This window comes from Rhinatrema bivittatum, chromosome 1, assembly GCF_901001135.1.
Source record: "Rhinatrema bivittatum chromosome 1, aRhiBiv1.1, whole genome shotgun sequence".
Taxonomy (NCBI): Eukaryota; Metazoa; Chordata; class Amphibia; order Gymnophiona; family Rhinatrematidae; genus Rhinatrema; species Rhinatrema bivittatum.
In genome coordinates, this window is record NC_042615.1 from 545,121,149 (window position 1) to 545,142,458 (window position 21,310).

The window sequence follows — 21,310 nt, forward strand, 5'->3', positions numbered from 1 at the left end:
TGGTGAAATTTTATAAAGTATTTGCCCCGATGCTCATAACCCCTTTACTAAGTATGTTCAACGATTTGAGGTCAAAGGGTGAGATATCACAAAATGCTAACACGGCAGGGATCACAATTCTGGCCAAACCTGGGAGGGACCACACACTTTGCGGATCTTATAGGCTGATATCACTCATCAACATAGACTTAAAAATACTAGCGAAAATCCTCGCCATGCGACTAGGCCGGGTGGCTCCGGGTTTGGTGGCATCAGGCCAGTCAGGGTTTATACCAGTGAGACTGGCCTCAGACAATGTCCATAGAGTCATAGAACTTATGGGATATGCACAGCAGCATAATATTCCAACAGCTATTCTATCAGTGGATGCGGAAAAAGCTTTCGACCGGGTTCACTGGCCTTATCTTTTCCAAGTATTAGCGAGAATGGGACTGGGAGTTAATTTTATCAAATGGATGACCAAGCTATATGGGAACCCACAGGCCCAAATAAAAATTAATGGAGCATACTCAACTACATTTGATGTTCGGAGAGGAACCTAACAGGGCTGTCCGCTCTCACCATTATTATTCGCTTTATCCTGCACATAATAATTTATCACTTAGTAGAACCCGTACACATCCTCTCACCTCCCTCACTGTTGTTTATGCGCTTATACAATACTCGTATAAAACCTTTGTACATATCACTTGCCCATTGATTCCCTGTACATATTCCCTGTATATATTCCCTGTACATATTTTTTCCTCTTGTATCTGTCTTACCCTCCCCCCCTGCTCCCCCCTCTGTCTCGATCATCCCCACCCCTCCCTCCCCTTGTTACCTAGTTATTACTCTGTTACTATGTTTATGTTACACACTGTTCCTTGTAAAGGCTTTGCCTACATATAATCTGGTTGTAAGTTATCTGTAAACCGGCACGATGTGCAAACGGTTGTCGGTATATAAAACTAAATAAATAAATAAATAGAGCCGTTAGCTGAAAAGGTTAGGAGACACCAGACTATACATGCGATTACAGTGGGAGAGTCCACATATAAAATTTCTCTTTTTGCCGATGATCTTTTGTTTACTTTAATTCAACCTGAGACATCAATGCAGGAAATCCTGAGGGAGGTACGAGCATTTGGTAGGGTCTCAGGATTCAAAATGAACGAGGATAAGTCCCAGTTGATGAATGTCTCCATGGGAGGGACTCAGTTTGGGGCTATGGCAGCAAAATTACCATTTAAAGTGGCTAAAAATTGGATAAAGTATTTGGGAGTGAGAATTAGCCCAGCCCTAAATAAGCTGTTTGAAATAAATTATAACCCTTTGATAAGGACTGTCCAACAAGATCTAGACAGATGGGACAGAACGTACCTCTCATGGATGGGACGTATAGCAGCCATAAAAATGACTGTGCTACCAAGGTTTTGCTATCTATTCCAGACTCTACCAGTGGGGGTACACAAAGGGGCAATCAGAATCTGGCAAAGGAAAATTTTTGATTTATTTGGAAGAGGAAACCACCAAGGGTGGCGAGGAAAGTTCTATACAGAGACAAATTGAGTAGGGGACTCAACATACCCAATTTACTGTGGTACTATGTAGCTACTCTATTAGCGGTAGTGGTGAGTTGGCACAGCGAGGGTGCCAATACACCATGGGTGACGATAGAAAAAGAAATAGCAGGAGACCCAAATTTGGTAGATAGGGTTTGGTCAACTTTTTGAGCTCTTCTGGTCTAGCTCCCCTTTGGCGGAATTCCTTGATTGCCATAGGGGGTACAACACTTAACTGGCCCATCTGGCAAAAATGTAACATTTGGTTGTTGTCTACTATTTTGGAATCTGGCAAGATCATGTCTTTTGTACACTTACAAACTGCCTATGGTGTGCCTATTACTCAGTATTATATTTGGCTGCAATTGCAATCTCTTTTCCATGACACCATGTTGAGCAAATTTGATCTAGAGAAAGTGCCGTATTTGCTGGAGTTTTATCAGGCCCAAGGTCATAAAGGCCATCTGGCTTCTGGTATCTACAAACTTATTAAAAGTTTTTCCCATCGTTCTCCCATACGATCTTTGCATCCAATTTGGTCTTCAGATCTTGAGTTGGAAGTTACTTCTGGTATGTGGAAATACATTTGGACACATTCCATTCATATCCCCCTCTCTGCTAGTCTGATACAAACGTCCTTTTTTATTATTTATAGAGCGGTTTGGACACCTTGGAAACTGCAACATGCTGGACTGTTGCCCTCCCTCACTTGTTGGTCCTGTTCAGCCTCTAAGGCTACCTTAAGTCACATGCTTTTCTATTGTCCTTTGGTTCATGATTTTTGGTGACAGGTTTGGGGTGCAGTTGTCTGTATCCTACCATTAAATCTTCCAATCTCCTATTCTCTGGTGATTCTGAAAGGTGCTGACCCCTATGACACCTAGATCTCTTTCATGGGTTGTAGCACCTAATATAGAACCCAACATTGTGTAATTATAGCATGGGTTATTTCTCCCTATATGCATCACCTTGCACTTATCCACATTAAATTTCATCTGCCATTTGGATGCCCAATTTTCCAGTCTCACAAGGTCTTCCTGCAATTTATCAAAATCTGCTTGTGATTTAACTACTCTGAACAATTTTGTGTCATCTGCAAATTTGATTATCTCACTCGTCGTATTTCTTTCCAGATCATTTATAAATATATTGAAAAGTAAGGGTCCCAATACAGATCCCTGAGGCACTCCACTGTCCACTCCCTTCCACTGAGAAAATTGTCCATTTAATCCTACTCTCTGTTTCCTGTCTTTTAGCCAGTTTGCAATCCATGAAAGGGCATCACCACCTATCCCATGACTTTTTACTTTTCCTAGAAGCCTCTCATGAGGAACTTTGTCAAACGCCTTCTGAAAATCCAAGTATACTATATCTACCTGTTCACCTTTATCCACATGTTTATTAACTCCTTCAAAAAAGTGAAGCAGATTTGTGAGGCAAGACTTGCCCTTGGTAAAGCCATGCTGACTTTGTTCCATTAAACCATTAAATCTGTGATTTTGATGTTTAGAACACTTTCCACTATTTTTCCTGGCACTGAAGTCAGGCTAACCGGTCTGTGGTTTCCCGGATCGCCCCTGGAGCCCTTTTTAAATATTGGGGTTACATTTGCTATCCTCCAGTCTTCAGGTACAATGGATGATTTTAATGATAGGTTACAAATTTTTACTAATAGGTCTGAAATTTCATTTTTTAGTTCCTTCAGAACTCTGGGGTGTATACCATCCGGTCCAGGTCAATCAGGCCTACCACATCTTCTAGGTTCACCGTGATTTGATTCAGTCCATCTGAATCATTACCCATGAAAACCTTCTCCATTACGGGTACCTCCCCAACATCCTCTTCAGTAAGTAGATACTGTAACAATGAGAGAAATAAGAATACCTAATCAGGAAATAATTTAGATAATTCGGGATTTGAATGGAATTTGATAAACACTTTCTTGGGTAAGACTGTTCACAGGTTATCAAAGATTTCACATGTCTATATATCATTGCATGCTTCTGTAAGCCCTTTTCTCCACTTTACATAACAGCAACCAATAGTTTCCAGTCACCACCATTAAAAACTATACAGAAAAAAAAGAATATAATAGAAAAGGAAAAATAACTGAGGCATTTTGCAGAATCTCCTTGCCATCATGCAGCAAAATGAGACAGCACCCCTGCAAAGCCTGCCCACCAAAACCAGAGAAGTCTGCAAACAGGGAATCAAGAAAACTACTAAGTGGTTCTGACTAGAGAAACTGTTTCTAGAGATGTGCTTTGGGCTTACTGTTCCTCATTAGTGAGCTTAAGCAAGAATGCCTGAGAAAGGGGGTGGGTGGAAGGGGGTACTCTCAGAGCAGTCAGTGACCAGTTTTGTAAGTAAATAGGCAGAAAACGAAGAGAGGACTGCCTGTCAGTATCTCAGCACTCCAACCAGTGGTTAATTCCAACTTGCCTTCTCAGAATATTTACTCCTAATATTGATAGTTTGATAGTGGAACAGGCCTGTCAAAGCATGCAACAGTACATTAGTGTTCATGACTTTTTAAAGATCAGGCTACTGTTCTATATAGGATGAGAAAGACTCATTTAATTTGCCTGTTTGTTTTGGGGGGGTTTTTTTTGGGGGGGAGGGGGAAGAAGAGAGTTACTGCCAAACACTTTCCAAAAAGTATTTTCCTTCAGTATTTAAATATTGAAATAATACTTTACATATTGACTTCCTAATTTGAAATTTGAAAAACATTCAACTTTTTGGCTGTCAGAAATTAAAACTGCAATGAATCTCCAAGAACTTTAAAAATATGGGTTGAATTGTATTACAAATCCAAGAAACTTTGGACAAGTAGTTTGGCTTGCTTGCACTAAGTTGGACCAAATGGGAGCGAAATGATGGTGTCTACTGGGGTGAATGCTTCTTGCTGGATTGAATTCAGAACATGCATGTATAATGAGATGGGGGGTTATTATATGTTACACTTACAGGTGAATTTTCAAAGGAGTTACATGTGTAAATGTAACATATTGTAGCATTTTTCAAAAGCCATTTACATGCATAAAGTGGACTTACACGAATAAATCCTATGGACAATTCAAATGCATATATTGTGGCAAAGTTCCAAAGCCCACTTACACGAGTAAAGTGAATTTATACTTATAAAATGCAGTTTTACGTGTGTAAATGCTTTTGAAAATAAGGCCTTATTTTGCATGTATGGTAGATAGGGATGTGCATTCGTTTTTTGACGCTTAGGAAATTCGTACGAAATTTCCTGAATTGTCATGTATCGGTAACACCGATAACCAATTGCATTTTCCCCGAATTTTCGTGAAAAATCGGTTTGCGGTTTAGCGCGCACTAACGGAGTGCATGCTAGCTCCCATTACTGCGCACTAACGGGTTTATGTTAACCGCACTAACTGGAGCTGGCACGCACTAACGGGAATTAGTGCGCGCTAAACCGAAAATGATTCGATACGAAAAAAAAAATGCCGATCCGCGGGAATAAGAACTTTTCCCGCGTCTACATGAAAAACGAAAGTGGACACGATCGGGCATCCAATGCCCATCTCTAGTGGCAGACCCTACCAGTCTGGCCACGAGACGCCACTATGCCTATCCTTAGAATATACTTAGTGGGAGCCATCCATCCATTCAGGCCCTCCCACTAGGAGGCTTTGGATTGGGTGACTCAGTGTTGTTTAGCCCAGCCATTTTAACACTTGGAGGCTTCAGTTAGAGAGAGCAGCTGCAGAGTAAACATGTACTTTTTCCACACTCTGGTAGGGCCTCCCAGCCTTGCCCAAAGGAGTTTTCATTTAGAAGAGACACCTCACCATGCATTCCCTGCCAGAGGACCCTTCTTATAATTTACGGTGAGATAGACTTTTAAGCCTGGTACCCTGTGAGCCTACTCTACTCACTAGGTAGGCAAGCACCAGTGATGGATCCTGCTGCGAGATATTGTGGTGGGAGAGAAGCAAGAACAAGAGTTCTTTTTTTGGAACTTAAGTAGTGGGGACGTTTTTGGATCCCCCTTCCCCACTGGGATTTCAGGGCAGGATTAATAACCTGGCCCCCAGATTTTCTCACAAGAGAAATCACCTGAAGTAACAGCTGAGGAATAAAGGACAGCATGACCAAAGGAAGAAGGGACAAGAGAAGGAGATCCCCATCTGGATTTCCACCCAAGGAATCAGAACAGGCTGGGTGTCCATGGGAAAGAAGACCTCTAAAGGTAGGACTTTTGCAATTAAAAGGTAACCCTCTCACTAGGATTCCACGAGACAGCTGCTGGGAGAGTATGCACATTTAAAATCACCATGGGCTCTACCCAGAGGTCTGTAATAAGGACACCTACCTACACAGAAAGAAACCCTGCAACTATAGTCAGATGCACACTCATCATTTTGGACAATGGACTTTATTTACCTTTATGAATCATCAAACTTTAACACCCAGACCTGGTCCTGCCTGAGTTCTTATAGCTTCTCACCTCATGGGAAGCACTTAAAGTACATCACACACACTGGCACCCTTCTTTCATCGTCTGGGCCATAACCGAGAGCTTCCCCCCATAAAAACAGCCCCCCCCCCCCCTCAGGGATTAAGAGTCAGCATGGGAGCGAATGGTTAGCCGGAGCAGTCCCAGATTATATAAATTAGATTGTGTGCCCTTGAGATTTACACCCCACTTGAGATTTACATGTGTAAAATATAGGCGCATATTTCTAAATAAAATAAGCACACAAATTAGGAAGATCCTGCTTAAAAAATAAATGTATGTGTAATGAAATATGCAAGGGCTCTTTTGGGATAGAGATACATGGTATTTCTTAAACTGTGCAGCTCCCACTGCACAGTGTATAAAATACAGCCGTATAACTTTAGGTGCACCTACTTGTGCATGTATGTGCTGAGGCATGCATGCACACTATTGAGAATTACACCTCTCCCTAAGTTTACTCTGTTTAGTAAGAGATGTTCGCAATGGGGCCAATGTTCAGAAGAGACATAGGTGCCTAACTTTTGAACTTAAAAATGTTTCATGGGCTTTAGCATCTAAATTAAGGCATTGGATGAGGCCCAGGGTGGGAACAAGGACAGGAATGAGTTTAGGGGCCAGGGGCAGATTGCTCTATCTGGGGGATCATGCTTCTCCCTGTGGGCTGGTTGCTCCCATCATGTGACTTTTTTTTTTTTTTTAACTTCCTGGCCGAAGAGAAGAAGAGGGGCGGCTGTTAGAGTTTTCAGGCAGGCTGTGCAGCATCCAGTCAGAAGTCACCATCAGATGCTAAAAGTCCTGTTTTGCAGGTAACTCCTCCTCTCCCCCATGGTCTCTTAGTTACAGGGAGAGACAGGCAGGGTGGGAGCCTCTCAGAGGAGAGCTGCACTGTATTCCTGCCCCTGGCTCTTTTCTTAGGCTGATTGGACAGTATAGGGAGAGGAGTGGGGAGGCACAGCAGAGCTCCAGTGGCTCCACAGATTTCTGTAGCAATGGCCCTCTTAGTCCCATCCCTCCCCCCCCACCCCCTTCTCACAGCATGCTGGGTCAGGACCAGGAGAAGGTGGAGAAATAGACATACAGATGGAGGTACAGGGTGAGGAGAGGAGAGAGAGACAGTGTGTGTGTGTGTGGGGGGGGGGGGAAACAGAGACAAAAGGGGAGGAAAGGAGAGATAGACACATGGGGAGCATGGAAGGAGAATGTGGGTCACAGGATCTCTAGCTCAGTCCAGCTGACAGCTGCAGCTGTCTGGGAAATTGCTCTATAGCAGTGGTTCTCAACCTTTTTCCCATCGTGACACACCTGACAGACCATGCTCACATGTGTGACACACTGCTCAATTCACGAGTGGAAATAAAAAATAAAGGCCCAGTATTATTTTTATTGTTAAGAATGACACAAGGGAAAGATACATATACTGTCTGAACAGAAATTGCATAAATAGTAAACATCCCACACCAAAACAGCACCAATTTCCAGTACTCAAACAGTAAACACCTTACCTAAGAAAAGGCAACACTGAAAATATTACACCGGGCTTTAAGACACCAATATAGCTCCTATTAGGAAAATGGAACAAGCCAGGTTACTATAGAGCCCTACACAGAAACCACACGCCAGCAGAAAACCTCACCTGAATCACATGTGTTGACCCTCACCTAACAAAAAATAAAGAGACCAAAGCGCATAACTAGAAGCATGCAGACAAAAACTGAATTGGAAACTGCAACAAGCCAGAGTCTCTGTATGCAGTGCAACAAAGGAAAAAAGAAACATCACCAGTCCTTATAAAACAAATCAAGAAAAATAAAATCAATAGCAGCAAAACCATACTAACAGAAAGAACAGATTATTTCAAAACAGCTGATTAATGGAATATCCAATAATTAAAAACTCATATAAAAAATTTCTAGATACCAATAAAATATTTCAAAATAGCAAACACAAAGGCCTAATAATGAAATATAATGATACAAAAAATGTTTTGCTCTGCATACCTGGGAACGTTTGATATCCAGATGCCCTGAGATTGTTTTCAATTAGCAGGAGGAGGGATGGTTTGCTTGCAACTTTCTCCTCTCCCTTTCTCACTGGCTCTCAATCACTCACATATATACATGCTTTTTCTCTCTCAATTATATAGGCTCTTAATTACACATTTACACACATGCTGTGTGTCATTTCACGCTTACACATCGCACACATACATGCTGTCTTTTTCTCTCACACACAGACTCTCATTTGCATGCTTACACACATGCGCTATCTCTTTCTCTCATTTACCACAGGCTCTCAATCACATACTCACATGCTCCCTCACCTAAACCAGTTCTCAATTACACACAGACACACATGCTCTCTCTTTTACTTATAAACACAGGCTCTTAATCATACATACACATGATCTCTCTGCTCTCCCTCACACACAAAGGATCTCAATCACACACACATACTCTTTCACACAAACAGGTTTTCAGTCACAAACTTACACATACAGGTTCTCAGTCATACACTTCCATTCATGCTCCCCTTCAGATATTACTAAATATATGTTACACATACAATTATCGTTCTCCCTTCCAAACAGTCACCATACAATAACTCCAAACACATTCTTTGATCTAAATGTTTGCACTACTTTTACTTTGTAAAGACTATTTTGACCCTTGGATCTATCCTACAATATCAGACTCCCAAGTAATTTACATCTCCTGTTATTTATTCCCCAAATTATATAAAATTGTATCGTTATTTATCCTTCACCTGTTAAGTATGTCTCCATTGTATTAATTGATTTTAATTGTTTACTGGTTTTAATTTATATCCGTTATGTTCCATTCTTAATTGTTTGGATTGTAAAGCTTGTTGCTGAATTATTGTTCTTTGTAAACCGAGGTGATGTTTTCTAACGTGCCGCGGTATATAAAAAAATCCTTAAATAAATAAATGCTATCTCTCATACACAGGCTCTCAATCACACACATACTCTCTTTCACATATACAGGCCTCAATCATTCACATACATGCTGTCTCACTCACACACAAACAGCACCTCAAACACACTTGCTTGCTCATTCACTCACTCTCCACCCCCTCCCCCCCCGTCCCTGAACTAGTGACAGCAGCAGCCTCTTCCACTTCCAACCCCAAAGGCAGCAGCAACCTCCTTCATTTTCAGCCCTCGTGGAGAAAGGAGTCCCATCGGCCATGGGGGTTGACGACGTTCTTTGATTTTCTCCGAGCCACGCATCTCATTCCTCAGGCTGCGCTTCTCTTCTTTTCTTCAGGCTGATGCTGCCTGCACTAGCATGGTCTCTTCTTCCCATGCACGCACCCGCTGCTCACCACTTCTTCTGGGCCGCGGCGGTGGGGGGGGGTGGCAGGAAGACGAGAGCATGCCGGTGCCGCTGACTCCAACTGTCTTGCCGCGTTCTGCTCGGGCTATCAGCATTTTAAGCCCGGGTGGAGGACCTATTTTGCTCGTGGAGGGGGAGCAGCTGGGACACCGGGGGACCGGAAAATGTGGCGACACACTTGCGTGTGCTTGGCGACACACTGGTGTGTCGCGACACACCAGTTGAGAACCACTGCTCTAAAGGCTGTACCTTCCTCCCTCAAATCTCACTCTGAATCCTTGCCTTGTCCCATAGCAATTTGGAACTTATCTGATGTTAAAAAAATAATAACGTAGAATGTACTGCAGTGACCCCCTTTCCCTCTCTGCCCATGCATGTACCCCTCTCCTGTCTCTTTCTCTGCTCAGCATCCCCTGCTTGTTATCTCACTGCTCCCCTCAATCCTATTGCTGGGCTGCTCAGTACCCTGGTAATGTAAGTATTATGGCTGGTGTGTGTGTGGGGGGGGGGTCAGGCAGTACCTCCTTGGATGACATGACTGGCAGCCACATAGGGGCTAAGGAATGCTTGTTCCACTACAATGGTGGCCAGCCCCCTGTTGAGGTACATTAGTGTCCACTGGGCCTGGCACTCTGGGCAATTGCTTGCCTCTTCTGACAGCCCTGGTTCTCCCCTATTTTCCCCCTTCCCTGCCCAGCATGCTTCTGACCTTCTGAGGTCATGTGTGAGAGAGGGAGCTCGTATGAGTGAGTGTGTTTGTGTGTGACAGAATGAATGTGTATTTGTATGGAGAGGGACACAGGAAAACGTTTGTGCTACCCACCAATGCCCGCTTATAATCAACGAGAAATTGAAATGGGGAACAGCTGCGTGGCAGGGGGTCCCCCCTTCATTGCCCTGAGAGGCTGTAAGAGAAATAGTTGCCTGTGAGAAACCTGTCAATTCATTATTGCTCTTTAATGATTAGACAGTTCAACTGGCTGGATATAAAATTTAATGAGGGACACCATGTCTCTTCTCTCCACCCTTGTTCCTTGTTTTTTAATATTTCCCAAATTCAAATATTTCAAACAGCAGACATATGAAATTTAAAATAATAGGATTAAAAATCTCCAATATTCCATACCTAGGATCTTTTGTTTTCCAGTCACCCACAGATTCCAGTCATCCAAAGGTCCAGTCCTGGTCTGTGGAAATGTTGGCAACCCTAGCTGCGGCCCGAAGAGAAACCTGCAGGGCCAGGAGAGAGGCCTGCAAGGCTGCAGCAGAGCCCACTCTGCCGCGGCTGAGAGACAGCCATTTGGGGCTGTCGATCAAGTGCTGGGAGAGAGACCTGCAAGGCCACGGCAGAACCCTTCTTGTTGCGGCCAGGGACAGCCGTTCTGGGGCCGGGAGAGAGGCCTGCAAGGCCGTGTGACCCTCCTCCTCCCCCCCCTCCCTAATTTTGCAGCAGCCGCGCAGTAGCAGTGGCTTCCTTCCACCTCCCTTCGGGCAGTGAGGAGCAGCACTGCGATCCAACAGTGGCAAAGACAAGGCCCAGAAGAAATGGAAAGGCCTGAAACCCATAGGTGTGTATGCTTGTGTGTGAGAGAGAACGCCTGCACTGTGTGTATGAGCCAGCCTGCATGTGGTAATGAGTGAGAGCCTGCATGTGGCATGAGAGAGCGAACATGTATATGTCAGAGCCTGCATGTATATGAGAGTGATAGAGCCTGCTTGTGTGTGTGAGATCCTGCGTGTGTATAAGAAAGTGAGAGAGCCTGCAGATGTCTGAGAAACTGTGTATGCATGAGAGAGCAAGACAGCCTGCATGTGTCTGTGAGTCTGTGTGTATGTGAAAATGAAAAAGACTGAATGGGTGTGTGAGAGCAAGAGAATCTGTGTATGTGACAGCATGTGTGTGGGGGTGGGGGGGGGGGGGGAGAGAGAGAGAGAGAGGGTAAAGATTGTGAAGCCCCCTTTCACCAATCCACAACAATCTGTGGGTGACTGGAAAACAAAAGATCCTAGGTATGGAATATTGGAGATTTTTAATCCTATTATTTTAAATTTCATATGTCTGCTGTTTCAAATATTTGAATTTGGGAAATATTAAAAAAAATAAGTGAATCATTTTAATTACTGAATGTTCATTGGCTGTTGCCTGCTTGACATATTTATTCTTTTATTAGTATGGTTTTAATATTATGAATGATGTTTTGTATTTCTTGACTTCATTGCTTAATGTTTTATGAGGAATGATGATGTTTCTGCATTTCCGTTGTTGCACTGCATAATAATATAGTCAGGCTTGCTGTGGTTTCCAGAGCATATGTGTGATCAAAAAGACTATTTAAACCAGTGAGCATGTGTAAGCCAGAGTTGTGAGCCAGTCAGAATGTGTGTGAGAGAAGATAAAGGAATTTGTGTAAGAATGAACATGTATGCTAGAGAGTGTATATATGTGAGAGAGAGGAGAAAGTTTGTGCATGTCTCCGGTCCCTGATTAATCCATGACAATCTTAGGGTGACTGGCATTTAAAGTTCCCAGGTATGGAGAACAAGGGATTTTTTTAGCTGTAATTTTAATTATTGGGTGTTATTTGATGTGTCTGCTGTTTTGAAATATTTTATTGATGTTTGGAAAATTTAAGAAAACAATGTTATATGTTTTTAATCATTGGATGTTCTATTCATCAGCTGCTTTGAAATATTTATTCTTTTTATGAGTATAGTTTTCCTAATATGATTAATGATTTATATATCTTGATTTTATTGGTTGATGTTTAATGAGGAATGGTGATGTTTGTTTTTCCATTGTTGCACTGCATATGAAGTCTGTCTTGTTATTGTTCCCAATTTAATTTTTGTCTGCATGTTTCTAGTTATACTTTCTCTTTATTCTGTTTTTGGTGATGTTCTGTCTGTGTTCTGCACGTGTGACTGAGGTGAGGTATTTTGCTAGCATATGGTTTCTGTCAGGCTCTTCAGCTTGGCTTATTCTGTTTTCTTAATATTAGGCATATTGGTGTATTGGTGTTTTATGGTTCGTGTAATATTTACAGTGTTGTCTTTTCATAGATAGGGTTGCTATTGTTTGAGTGCTGACAGTGCTGTTTTTGTATGGAAAGTTTACTATATTGTAATTCAGTTTACTTAAAGCTTTCTGACAGCTGACAAGCTTTACAATAGTCCCAATTATATATGGTTGCAGGTGTCTCTTTTTTTTTGCAGAGTTTTCTGGTTGGTACCACAGCGGTGCATGTAATTAATACACATATTATAAGTGATATTTTTATCTTAAAACACTGAATATTCTGTTTCATATAAAATCTTATGTTCTTATCTGTTACTATAAATGCATGTTTAATTATTAGTGGGATGGGTGGGGTTAGGAGTGTGTGCAAGGCTGTAAGGTTCACCTATGATACCTAGTACCCTTGCACCAGCCGTGGCTGCACTGGCTCCATAAGAGAAAGCAGGATTCCATCTGGAACTGTGCTGCTTGGGATTAGTGGCTCTCCCCAGTCTCGGCCAGGGCTTAATATTCTCTTTTTATAAGCCCAGAGAACAGTGTGGATCACTTTTGGTCCCCCCTCCCCTGGAATCGATAGGTAGAGCAAAGCCTGGGAACGGGGGCGGATTTCCGAAGATGACCAGCCCGGGGATTCGCCACCCAGGCCGGCCCAAGAGATACCATATGGTCTGCCGAGCGCGGCTCTGTCACAGCCGTGCTCAGCAGACCACGTGACTAGAGCGACCGGCCCACCGGGGGATGCCCGATCCCCCGATAGGCCAATCCGCCCCTGTCTGGGAATCATAAAAGCAGCAGACTGTGTAGCCTGCAGTCATTGGGAATGCACTAGAGTGGTGGGAGGGTTGCGGAGAAGTGGAGGCAAGCTACATATTTATAGACACAGAGAGAGATATAGATATAATATGCTATAAAGAAAAGATCCTTTGGCAGCTTCAGTAAAGCAATGCAGCCCGGTTGCATTGTACTGTGTAATTCCTACCAGGGTTGTAGTAAATGAAAAACATGCAAGAGATCAAATGGAGAGGCAAGTTCTTCTAGATCCCAGAACAAATTTTATAACTCAGCACACAATTTACTTCCCAGCCCTTATTTGCATGCAGAGTCCAGTTTGAATCCAGGAGCCTGAGGTAGCCAGGCCAAAAGGAGTCTGAGAGGTTATTAAGGCAGCCTGGCTAGGGACTGCACCTGCAGCAAGAGCTGCAAGATGCTGCAACAGTACAGATAACAGCTGGATCATGGGGTCAACTGGCCAGGACATTTGCAATCAGCAGCCAGAAGTCAGGGAGACAGGTAGGGGCCAGTGCGACATGCAGCAGGTAAGAGAAATAAGATAGTCCAGCCATGGGCAAAGGTCAGGGGTCACATGCCAGTGAGAGTCCTGTTTGATTTCGATCTGGTCAGGCAGGTGCCGTGGGAGAGGCTGGGCACCTGAGCAAGCTGGGCAGGATCCAGGACTTCCAAGTCTAAAATGGCATAAATAACATTTGTTGCACCACGGCAAAAGAGTAAATGATGTTGAAACTTGAAAGCAGCCACCGAAAGAGCAAACCAAAGCAGAGAGGCCAAAGATTAAAGGGTATGTCAGAATGTTTAATAGGCAAGCCAGCCCAGAGCTGAGTCAAGGATCTGTCCAGCCCCTAGGAGCCAAACAAAAGCTGAATCAAACTAATTCATACAGCAATAAAGATAGTAATGCAATACTAAAAGTAAAATGAAATGATTTCTATTCCTTGTGTATCTTTGTCTCAACCTGTTTTTTTTTTCTTTTTCCTTGGTCTTCATCTGTGGTATCTCTGTCTCATTCCCTCCCTTTATGCCAACTTTCTCATCCTCATGTCTTGCTCTCATTTTGGGATTTTCAACAGCCTTTCTGTTTTAATGTTTCTTTCTTCCATTTTCATGTAAATCAATTTCTAACTCTGTACCCACGTGTCTTACCAAATTTTCCCCCTCCTCCCTTTCTCCTCGATAACTATCTTTCCCCTCTCCTTAGGGTTGCCAGTGCCAACTGTCCAGATTTTGTCTTGACTGTACAGATTTATTCTACCAATGTCCAGAAGATAGACGAACGGCTAAAATATCCGGGAAATATCCAGATTTGGGAGCTTTTGGAGGGTTGCATCTCTCCAATCCTACTCTCTGCGTAAATCTGCCTCACCCTTTCCCCAGGGTGACCAGGAGCATCAGGAAGCCATTCAGCAGCCTGCATGCCCACGGCCTGGCTGTACTTTTTCCCTGTGCATTTGAATGTACGTATGTGTAGCACACCAGCTCACCCAGGACCTACCACAACTCCAATGCAATTGAATACTGTGTAGAAGGCTCTTGAATTTTTTCTTGCAGTATGTAATAGCAGAAGCCATGCCATGGGGGCTGGGTGAGATGTATGGAAATATCACTTTGGCTTGTCTCCCCTCCATATCTAGTTTGCTCCCTGTTGCCCCTCCAAATAATTCAATCTAGAGATTCCACTGGTGGGCAGTCAGTGCCCCTACCAGGGCCGGCCCTCACTCCCACACAGTCACCCAATCAAGCTCAGCCTTGCTCTGGATGCTGCTTTCCATGGTGATAAGTCTTCTCAGTGTCCAGGGCTCACAGACCAGGTATGGCAGCCTCAGCAGCACGAAGGCCATCCTCAGGCACAAGTACCCAGCCATGTAAATGGGCAGCAGCCAAAGCAGAACTGGCATGGACAGAAGGAAATCCAAGAGCTCCAAAACTTATGAGGCTCTTATCCGCCTGACACGTGGAAAGATATAGTCAAAGATTTTTCTCAGAGTCTCTAAGAAAGGCCGTGAGATGGGTGGCTGCCTGGGGTGCCACACTGCCACACTGCTGTAGTGCTGTCACTACACTGGTGGCAAAACTCAGCTCTTGCACGGTTGGTTCTGTGGAGCCCGAAGGAGAAGACCGATGGCTGAATCATCAGCAGGTGACTCCCCCAATCCCAGCCCTAACATTGCCCCATCCCCACCCACCTGGAGCATTGTGAAGTCCCCATGAGACCCCTGTATCTAACTGTCTAGAGTTTTCACATTTGAAGGCTGGCAACCATACCTCTCATTGCAACCTGGTTACCCTCTTCCCCCTTCTTCTCTTGCCTAATCCAGTCTATCTCATCTCTCTTTTTGCCCCTCTACTGACCTCACTTCGTCCTGCAATTCTCTGGCATTTGGCTCACCTGAGTAAGATGTTTAAGAATACAAGAAGTTGCCATACTGGATCAGACCAAGGGTTCATTAAGCCCAGTAGCCTGTTTCCAACAGTGGCCAATCCGGTTCACAAGTTCCTGGCAAGTACCCTAACATTAAATAGATCCCATGCTACTAATGCTGGCAACAAGCAGTAACTATTCCTATTGATTAATAGCAGTTTATGGAGGAGAAGTCCATAAACTTCTATTAATCAATAAAGAATAGCCACACAGGTAGCCCCACAATACTGACTTCCCCAGCACTGCAATAACAGCACCAGATTGGCCACATTAAGGTAGTGCGGGCTGCAACTGTGCAGAGTGGCACTATCCCGTTTTGGGCGGGGGAGAAGTGAGTGACAGATGCTGGGAAAACGGCATAAAAGCAGTGGTAGGAGCTGTAGGACATGTAAGCAGCAGCAGCATGCCTGGGGTTGTGCGTTGTCAGTAAATGTAGGAGTCACGGGAGTTTCAGCAGCGGCAACTGAAGTGGCACTTGTGAGCAGTGCAACCGAAGTGACAATTGTGGAAAATGCAAGATATAAATCATTTAAATAAATAAAATAAATACATTTGTGGGGTTTTGAGATGCAAGCAATCTCTGACTGCACTAGCAGATGAATCAGGAGGGGGGGGGGGGGGGGCAGTGTGTGATCGGCAGCAGCTGAGGTGTGAACAGTGGCAGCAGAAACCCGGGGATGTGAGCAACAGCAGCAGTAGGAATATAATAACAGTAGTGGCCAGGTGTGCAGAGGAATGAGTAAATGTAGCAGCAAAAAGTGACAGGTGGGGTGTATGAGCAGTAGCAGCAATGTTGAATGAAGCAAATGTGTAAGCATTGCAATGGCCACTGTGACTTGGAGGATAGGGGGATAAAAGTGGTGGTAACTGAGGTGGGGGTGGCTACCTTGGAAAGGGAAAAGAGGGAGGAAGAATAGCAGGTCCCCATTAGTCCTGAATCCTGGAACAACAACAGTAGTGTCTCCTGCTACCCCTGTAGATGTGCCAGATGTTTGAATAGAGGAATGCCCCCTCTCCTTTGCACGCAATCATTTCTCTAACAAATGTACATGTTTCCTTTGCATTTCTGGGAATTTTCATCATAAAAGCTTCCAATTTAAAAGGTCCAAACTAGAGTTTCCCCAAACTTGTCCTGGGGACCCCACAGCCAGTCAGGTTGTCAGGATATCCATTCCATTTGCACTCATTTGAAGACCCTGTGTGGGAAAATGTATCCAACCTCTTACTCATTGTGGATATCCAGACAATATATCCCCAGCACAGGTTTGGGAAGCCCTGCTCCAGACAGTCTTAGGAAAATGATTTTCAAAAAAAATAGCTTCTCCTCTGCCTTTTCTTCCCTCTGTCACTGTTTATGTTCATCATCTCCTGTCCCTGTGCTAGAGTACCAGCTTGTGTGTGCCAATCTAAAGTCCTCCTGCATGTCAGCCTATGCCTGTGCCATGTCTCCGTTGCAGTGCCTCAGTGGTCCTTGGCCAGGAAGAGCCTGTGAGCATGGGATTGGCTGCGGCTCTGACAGTGGGAGGAGGCACCGCTCGGTCCTGCTGCCTACCCCCCCCCCCCCCCCAGCTTTAAACCTCTTTACAGCTTTCTCTCCCCGTCTTGGCTGAGTCCCTATGGCTAAACAGTGAAAACAGGCGGAGATGTCATGTGAAAACCCACATGCTCCGCCATTCACACAGTGCCCTCCTCCTCCCCCCCCCATTCTTTCTGTTTTTTTTTTCTTCTCTCTCTCTCTTATTTGCTGGCCTCTCTTTCTAACCCCTTTTAGTCCTCGCCGGCACAGCAAGTGATCGGAAGGAAATTCTGAACTGTGTCAAAGAGAAAGCTGAGGAAAAGAAAAAGAAGAAAAGTAGCAGTGCAGCGCGTCTTCGGAGCAGGCAACGAACATTGCCCACACCTTCGGCTTCACCGTGGCACAGAAGAGGCAAGGCAAAGAGAAGAGGTGCGGGGAGGAGGAATGGTTTTCCCGCAAGTCCTGCTCTTTTTCGGCCGCGTCCTTGCTTTCTGAGGAAGGATTTTTGAGCGCACCGACCGGATTGGCACTGGAGCTTCATGACCGGGCTGCGGACGGAGCCTGAACCATGCGAGGTGAGAAGGGAGCGCGCGCTCGCCGGGTCTCGGGTCGCGAGGCGTCGGAGCAGCCTTGCCACTAAACTTATAATGCTGTGCCCGCCTGTGGGGAGGGCTTCTTGGTGGGTTTTCTTTTTTTTTTGGGGGGGGGAGGGGTGTGTGCAAGTTGTCAATGCCATATCTTTGGTGTACTTTACCAAAAAATAATGTGCGACATAATAGAAAAAGTAAAAGAAGCAAAAAAAAACAAAAAACCCGCAGTTTTGTAAGTTGACCGATACCTCTCTGCGACGGTCCACAGGTGACTGTCACTGCGACCTCCCTGAACAAAGTTGAGGGGAAATAAATGCTGGAAGGCAGGGGAGAAGGCTGCCCTGCGAGGAGCCGTCCTGCTCCCATTTCCACAGCGGCTCGGCGTGAGGGGACCCCTCTGCCGGGTGGGGGGGTGCGCGCGCAGCCGTCTCGCAAACTTTTGGAGGCTTCGGGAAGGGCCGTCGGCAAAGAAAAAAAAAAAAGCAGTGGGGCGGGCGGGGGTTGGTTTATAAAGTGGATGCTGGTAGCACTTTCTCAGTTTCAGGAGCTGGAATTAAAAAAGGCAGTGAGTCGGCATTAGGTGGGATGACCTGCCGCTTGCCAGAACCCGCCTGCATTGAGCAGAAGTGGGAGCCTGGCCTCATCTCATTTTATTTTGCAAACCCCAAACATTTTGTCTGTTTCTCGCTTTTAAACTTTCCCTTTTCAGTAGCGAATAACCTTTAGCTGCCTCAGGATTAGACATATAGGAGTAGCCAGTGTGCTGCTGTTATGAGGCTAGGCACCTATGGGCGCCTGGGCCCGTTGAGCCAGGCGCTGCTCCTTCCCCTCTCCCCAAGTTGTCTCTGTTGACAAATTCCACTCTCATCTACTTGACCCCCATCACCACTGCTGCTGGCTCTGTTCACCTCTTCTATCCCCCAGCCGTCATTCACTTCCCATCTACCAGTCATCACTGCTGCTCAAGTTGCCACTCACTCCCATTTTCTACTGTCACTGCTTCTATCACCCCCAGCCCCCACTGCCACCATCATTCTCACCTGCCACTCACTTTCAAATGCACCCAACTGCTGTTTCCCCTGTCTCACACCAGCACTGATGCTGCTACCCCACAGCAGTAGCTTGTGAGGCTTGGTGCTGCCAGCCTCGCACTATTCTGGCACTGCAAGATGGGCGCAGGTCAGTGCCGCAAGACTGACCTGTCAGACAGGTCAGGGTATGATGGTTGTGGTGGTGGTGGTGATGGGGGCCCTGGGAGTAAGAAAAAGAAATTGAGATGAGGAATAGAGTGAGGGCTGAGCCTAAATGGGAGAAAGTAAGGAGGGTATGCAAGAGACTGCATGAATTCCCAGATAGTTTGGGAAAGTTTCTGATGCTGTAACTGAAGTGACAGGCAAAGAAGTGAATGGCATGGCTTTTAATTGTAGTTAGTTATCAGGAACTGGTGATGGTAGAATCTGTGCGGATGCTGAAGATGGTAGTTATGGTGGTATGGACTCTTGTGATAGTGAGAAAGAGGTGGTGAGAATGATAACATGGATGGTAAGCATGCTAAAATTTTTAGAAATAATAATAATTTTGGTGCTAGGGAGGAATGGTAATGGTTCTCCTAGTGCTGGAGTGAGCGTAATAAGATGGCAGTGGTGCTGCCAACATTGGTGACAAAGATAGTAGCAGTAGTGCTAGAGATGTTTTTAAGGTTGGTAGTTGTGCCAGGAATGATGACAGAGTTGGCTGTGGTGTATGCACCATAGTTGTGGCTGCTTTGTGTAGTTGGGTGGACATTGTAGGAGGTGAAAGCAGGTGGAAATTGCAAATATTAGGTAGTGTCCAGTGAGCCTTTCTTTTGGCCTTCTGTTTGAGTGACTGAAGGGGGGGGGGGGGGTGTTTGCGTGTCTATGGATTTGGGTCTGTGTTGGACATATGCTTCCATTGGCCAACGTCTCTGAGTGAATGCACCCCTTCCAAACTAAAGAATCCCAGTACAGGAGCCATGTTCAGAACCAGAAGAGGAGCAGTAAATAAGATGAGTGACTTGTGGTGGTGGTGGTGAGGTGTCAGGTTTCCAACACCTCTTTTGCTTTTTCAGCAGTAGATATGACCAAGATAAAAGTGTTCAGAGAATATATTTTCTGCTCCTGTCAGTCTTTCTTTTGCTTTTATTCATTCCATATCTCGTCAACCCCTCCAACCTTCCCCCTTCCCCATCCCTCTGTCTCTCTCAGTCTCTATCATGTGCATTGTATCAAAGGCTTTGAACTGAATTTCAGTGATATTTTGGTCCTGAGCCAACAGCAAATTTTTTTTTTTCTTTAGCACATTGAATTATGCATGGTACAGAAGGCAAAATATGATACTACTTTTATTGTTTGCCGTATTTTATTTTGCTCAAATCACTCATAGCAGTTTCTCGTATATCAAAGGCAAGTGAACATCTCTGAAATATCTTGAATGGGGAGAGCTGGTGGGGGAGGAGGGGAAAGAGATATTTTCCAGGTTAGGAGAATGGATATTCCTCCTTAATAGACTGAATTGTAAACTACTGGAAATCATTTACACTTCTAGGGGAGGTGGATCTCTTTCTCCCAGTTGGAAGCTGTATGTTTGTAATTTTCACCGGAACGGAAGCGTTAAGTGAATCTCCACCATTTGGACAAATCTTGTGAGCTTCAGTTCCTGACAGGGTTGTCATATTTTGCAGATCTGTCAGTTTTAAACTTGCAATTTTTGCTAAGGGTTGAAAATCAATTTATGAAGAAATGTCTTTTTAGCTACTGAGCAGTAGTTCCACAAAAACACATTTTGTTCAGCAAACCTAAGTAGAGTCTTCAGATGATTTCCTGTCCTTTGAAAACACAGTTCTGTTTGCAATTGCCTTAAGTAAATGAGATCAGACTTGCTTTTTGGATTAAGCATAAGACTATCAAATCTGTGGCACCCATGCAATCCTAATTTAAGAGGAGTCAAACTGACTGCACTGAATATTAGGGCTGTGGGGGTATTTCAGTTTATCTTGAAAGTTTGCATTTATTTTCAGCCCACAAGTTATTTTGGGATCCATGCCAGCATAAACCACAGCAAATAAGGAATTTTATAAAACAGTACCAAATATTAATGGTCTTGGAATATCCAGTGGACTTTTTTTTTTTGTACATTAGAACAAAACTGTCAAGACAGATGAGCAAAAGAACCCTTTGATCATTGTTTCAGTATTGAAATGACCAAACCACGATATATGATGTAATTAGGCATTATATTTATCATAAATAGACAAAGATGGGGAAATGTTGACATAAAACATATTATCTGTGGCTTGTGTACTTTGGAGGTGTGAGAACTATGCAAAGGGCAAATTTCCTCAGGATTTAGCCAAGTATCTCTTGAATCAGCCCAGATATCTTTTTTTTTATAAACATAAGAAAAATACTGCAGTCAAATATCATCAGATATTAGACCATTCACCAGTTCAAGATTTTTGCAGGATTTTGAGGTCAGAATGAATAAGTTATGCTTAGAGGATAATGACACACAAGTATTGCATTTCCGTGTGTTTGTGTGTGTGTGTGTGTGGTTGCAAAA

General features: G+C 44.3%; 1 protein-coding gene and 1 long non-coding RNA gene across 2 annotated transcripts in view; one reads left to right on the forward strand and one right to left on the reverse strand.

Moving 5' to 3' along the window:
- LOC115098889 overlaps nucleotides 1-18,179 on the reverse strand; it is an 84,680-nt gene extending 66,501 nt beyond the window's left edge. The window contains exon 1 of the long non-coding RNA XR_003858629.1: nucleotides 17,980-18,179. This is a non-coding gene — a long non-coding RNA (uncharacterized LOC115098889). The remainder of the gene's footprint in view (nucleotides 1-17,979) is intronic.
- Nucleotides 17,415-21,310, forward strand: part of RORB (RAR related orphan receptor B) — a 373,081-nt gene continuing 369,185 nt past the window's right edge. The window contains 1 exon segment of the mRNA XM_029615959.1: nucleotides 17,415-17,716. Coding sequence (XP_029471819.1) covers nucleotides 17,710-17,716 — 7 coding nt within the window. The 5' untranslated portion in view covers nucleotides 17,415-17,709.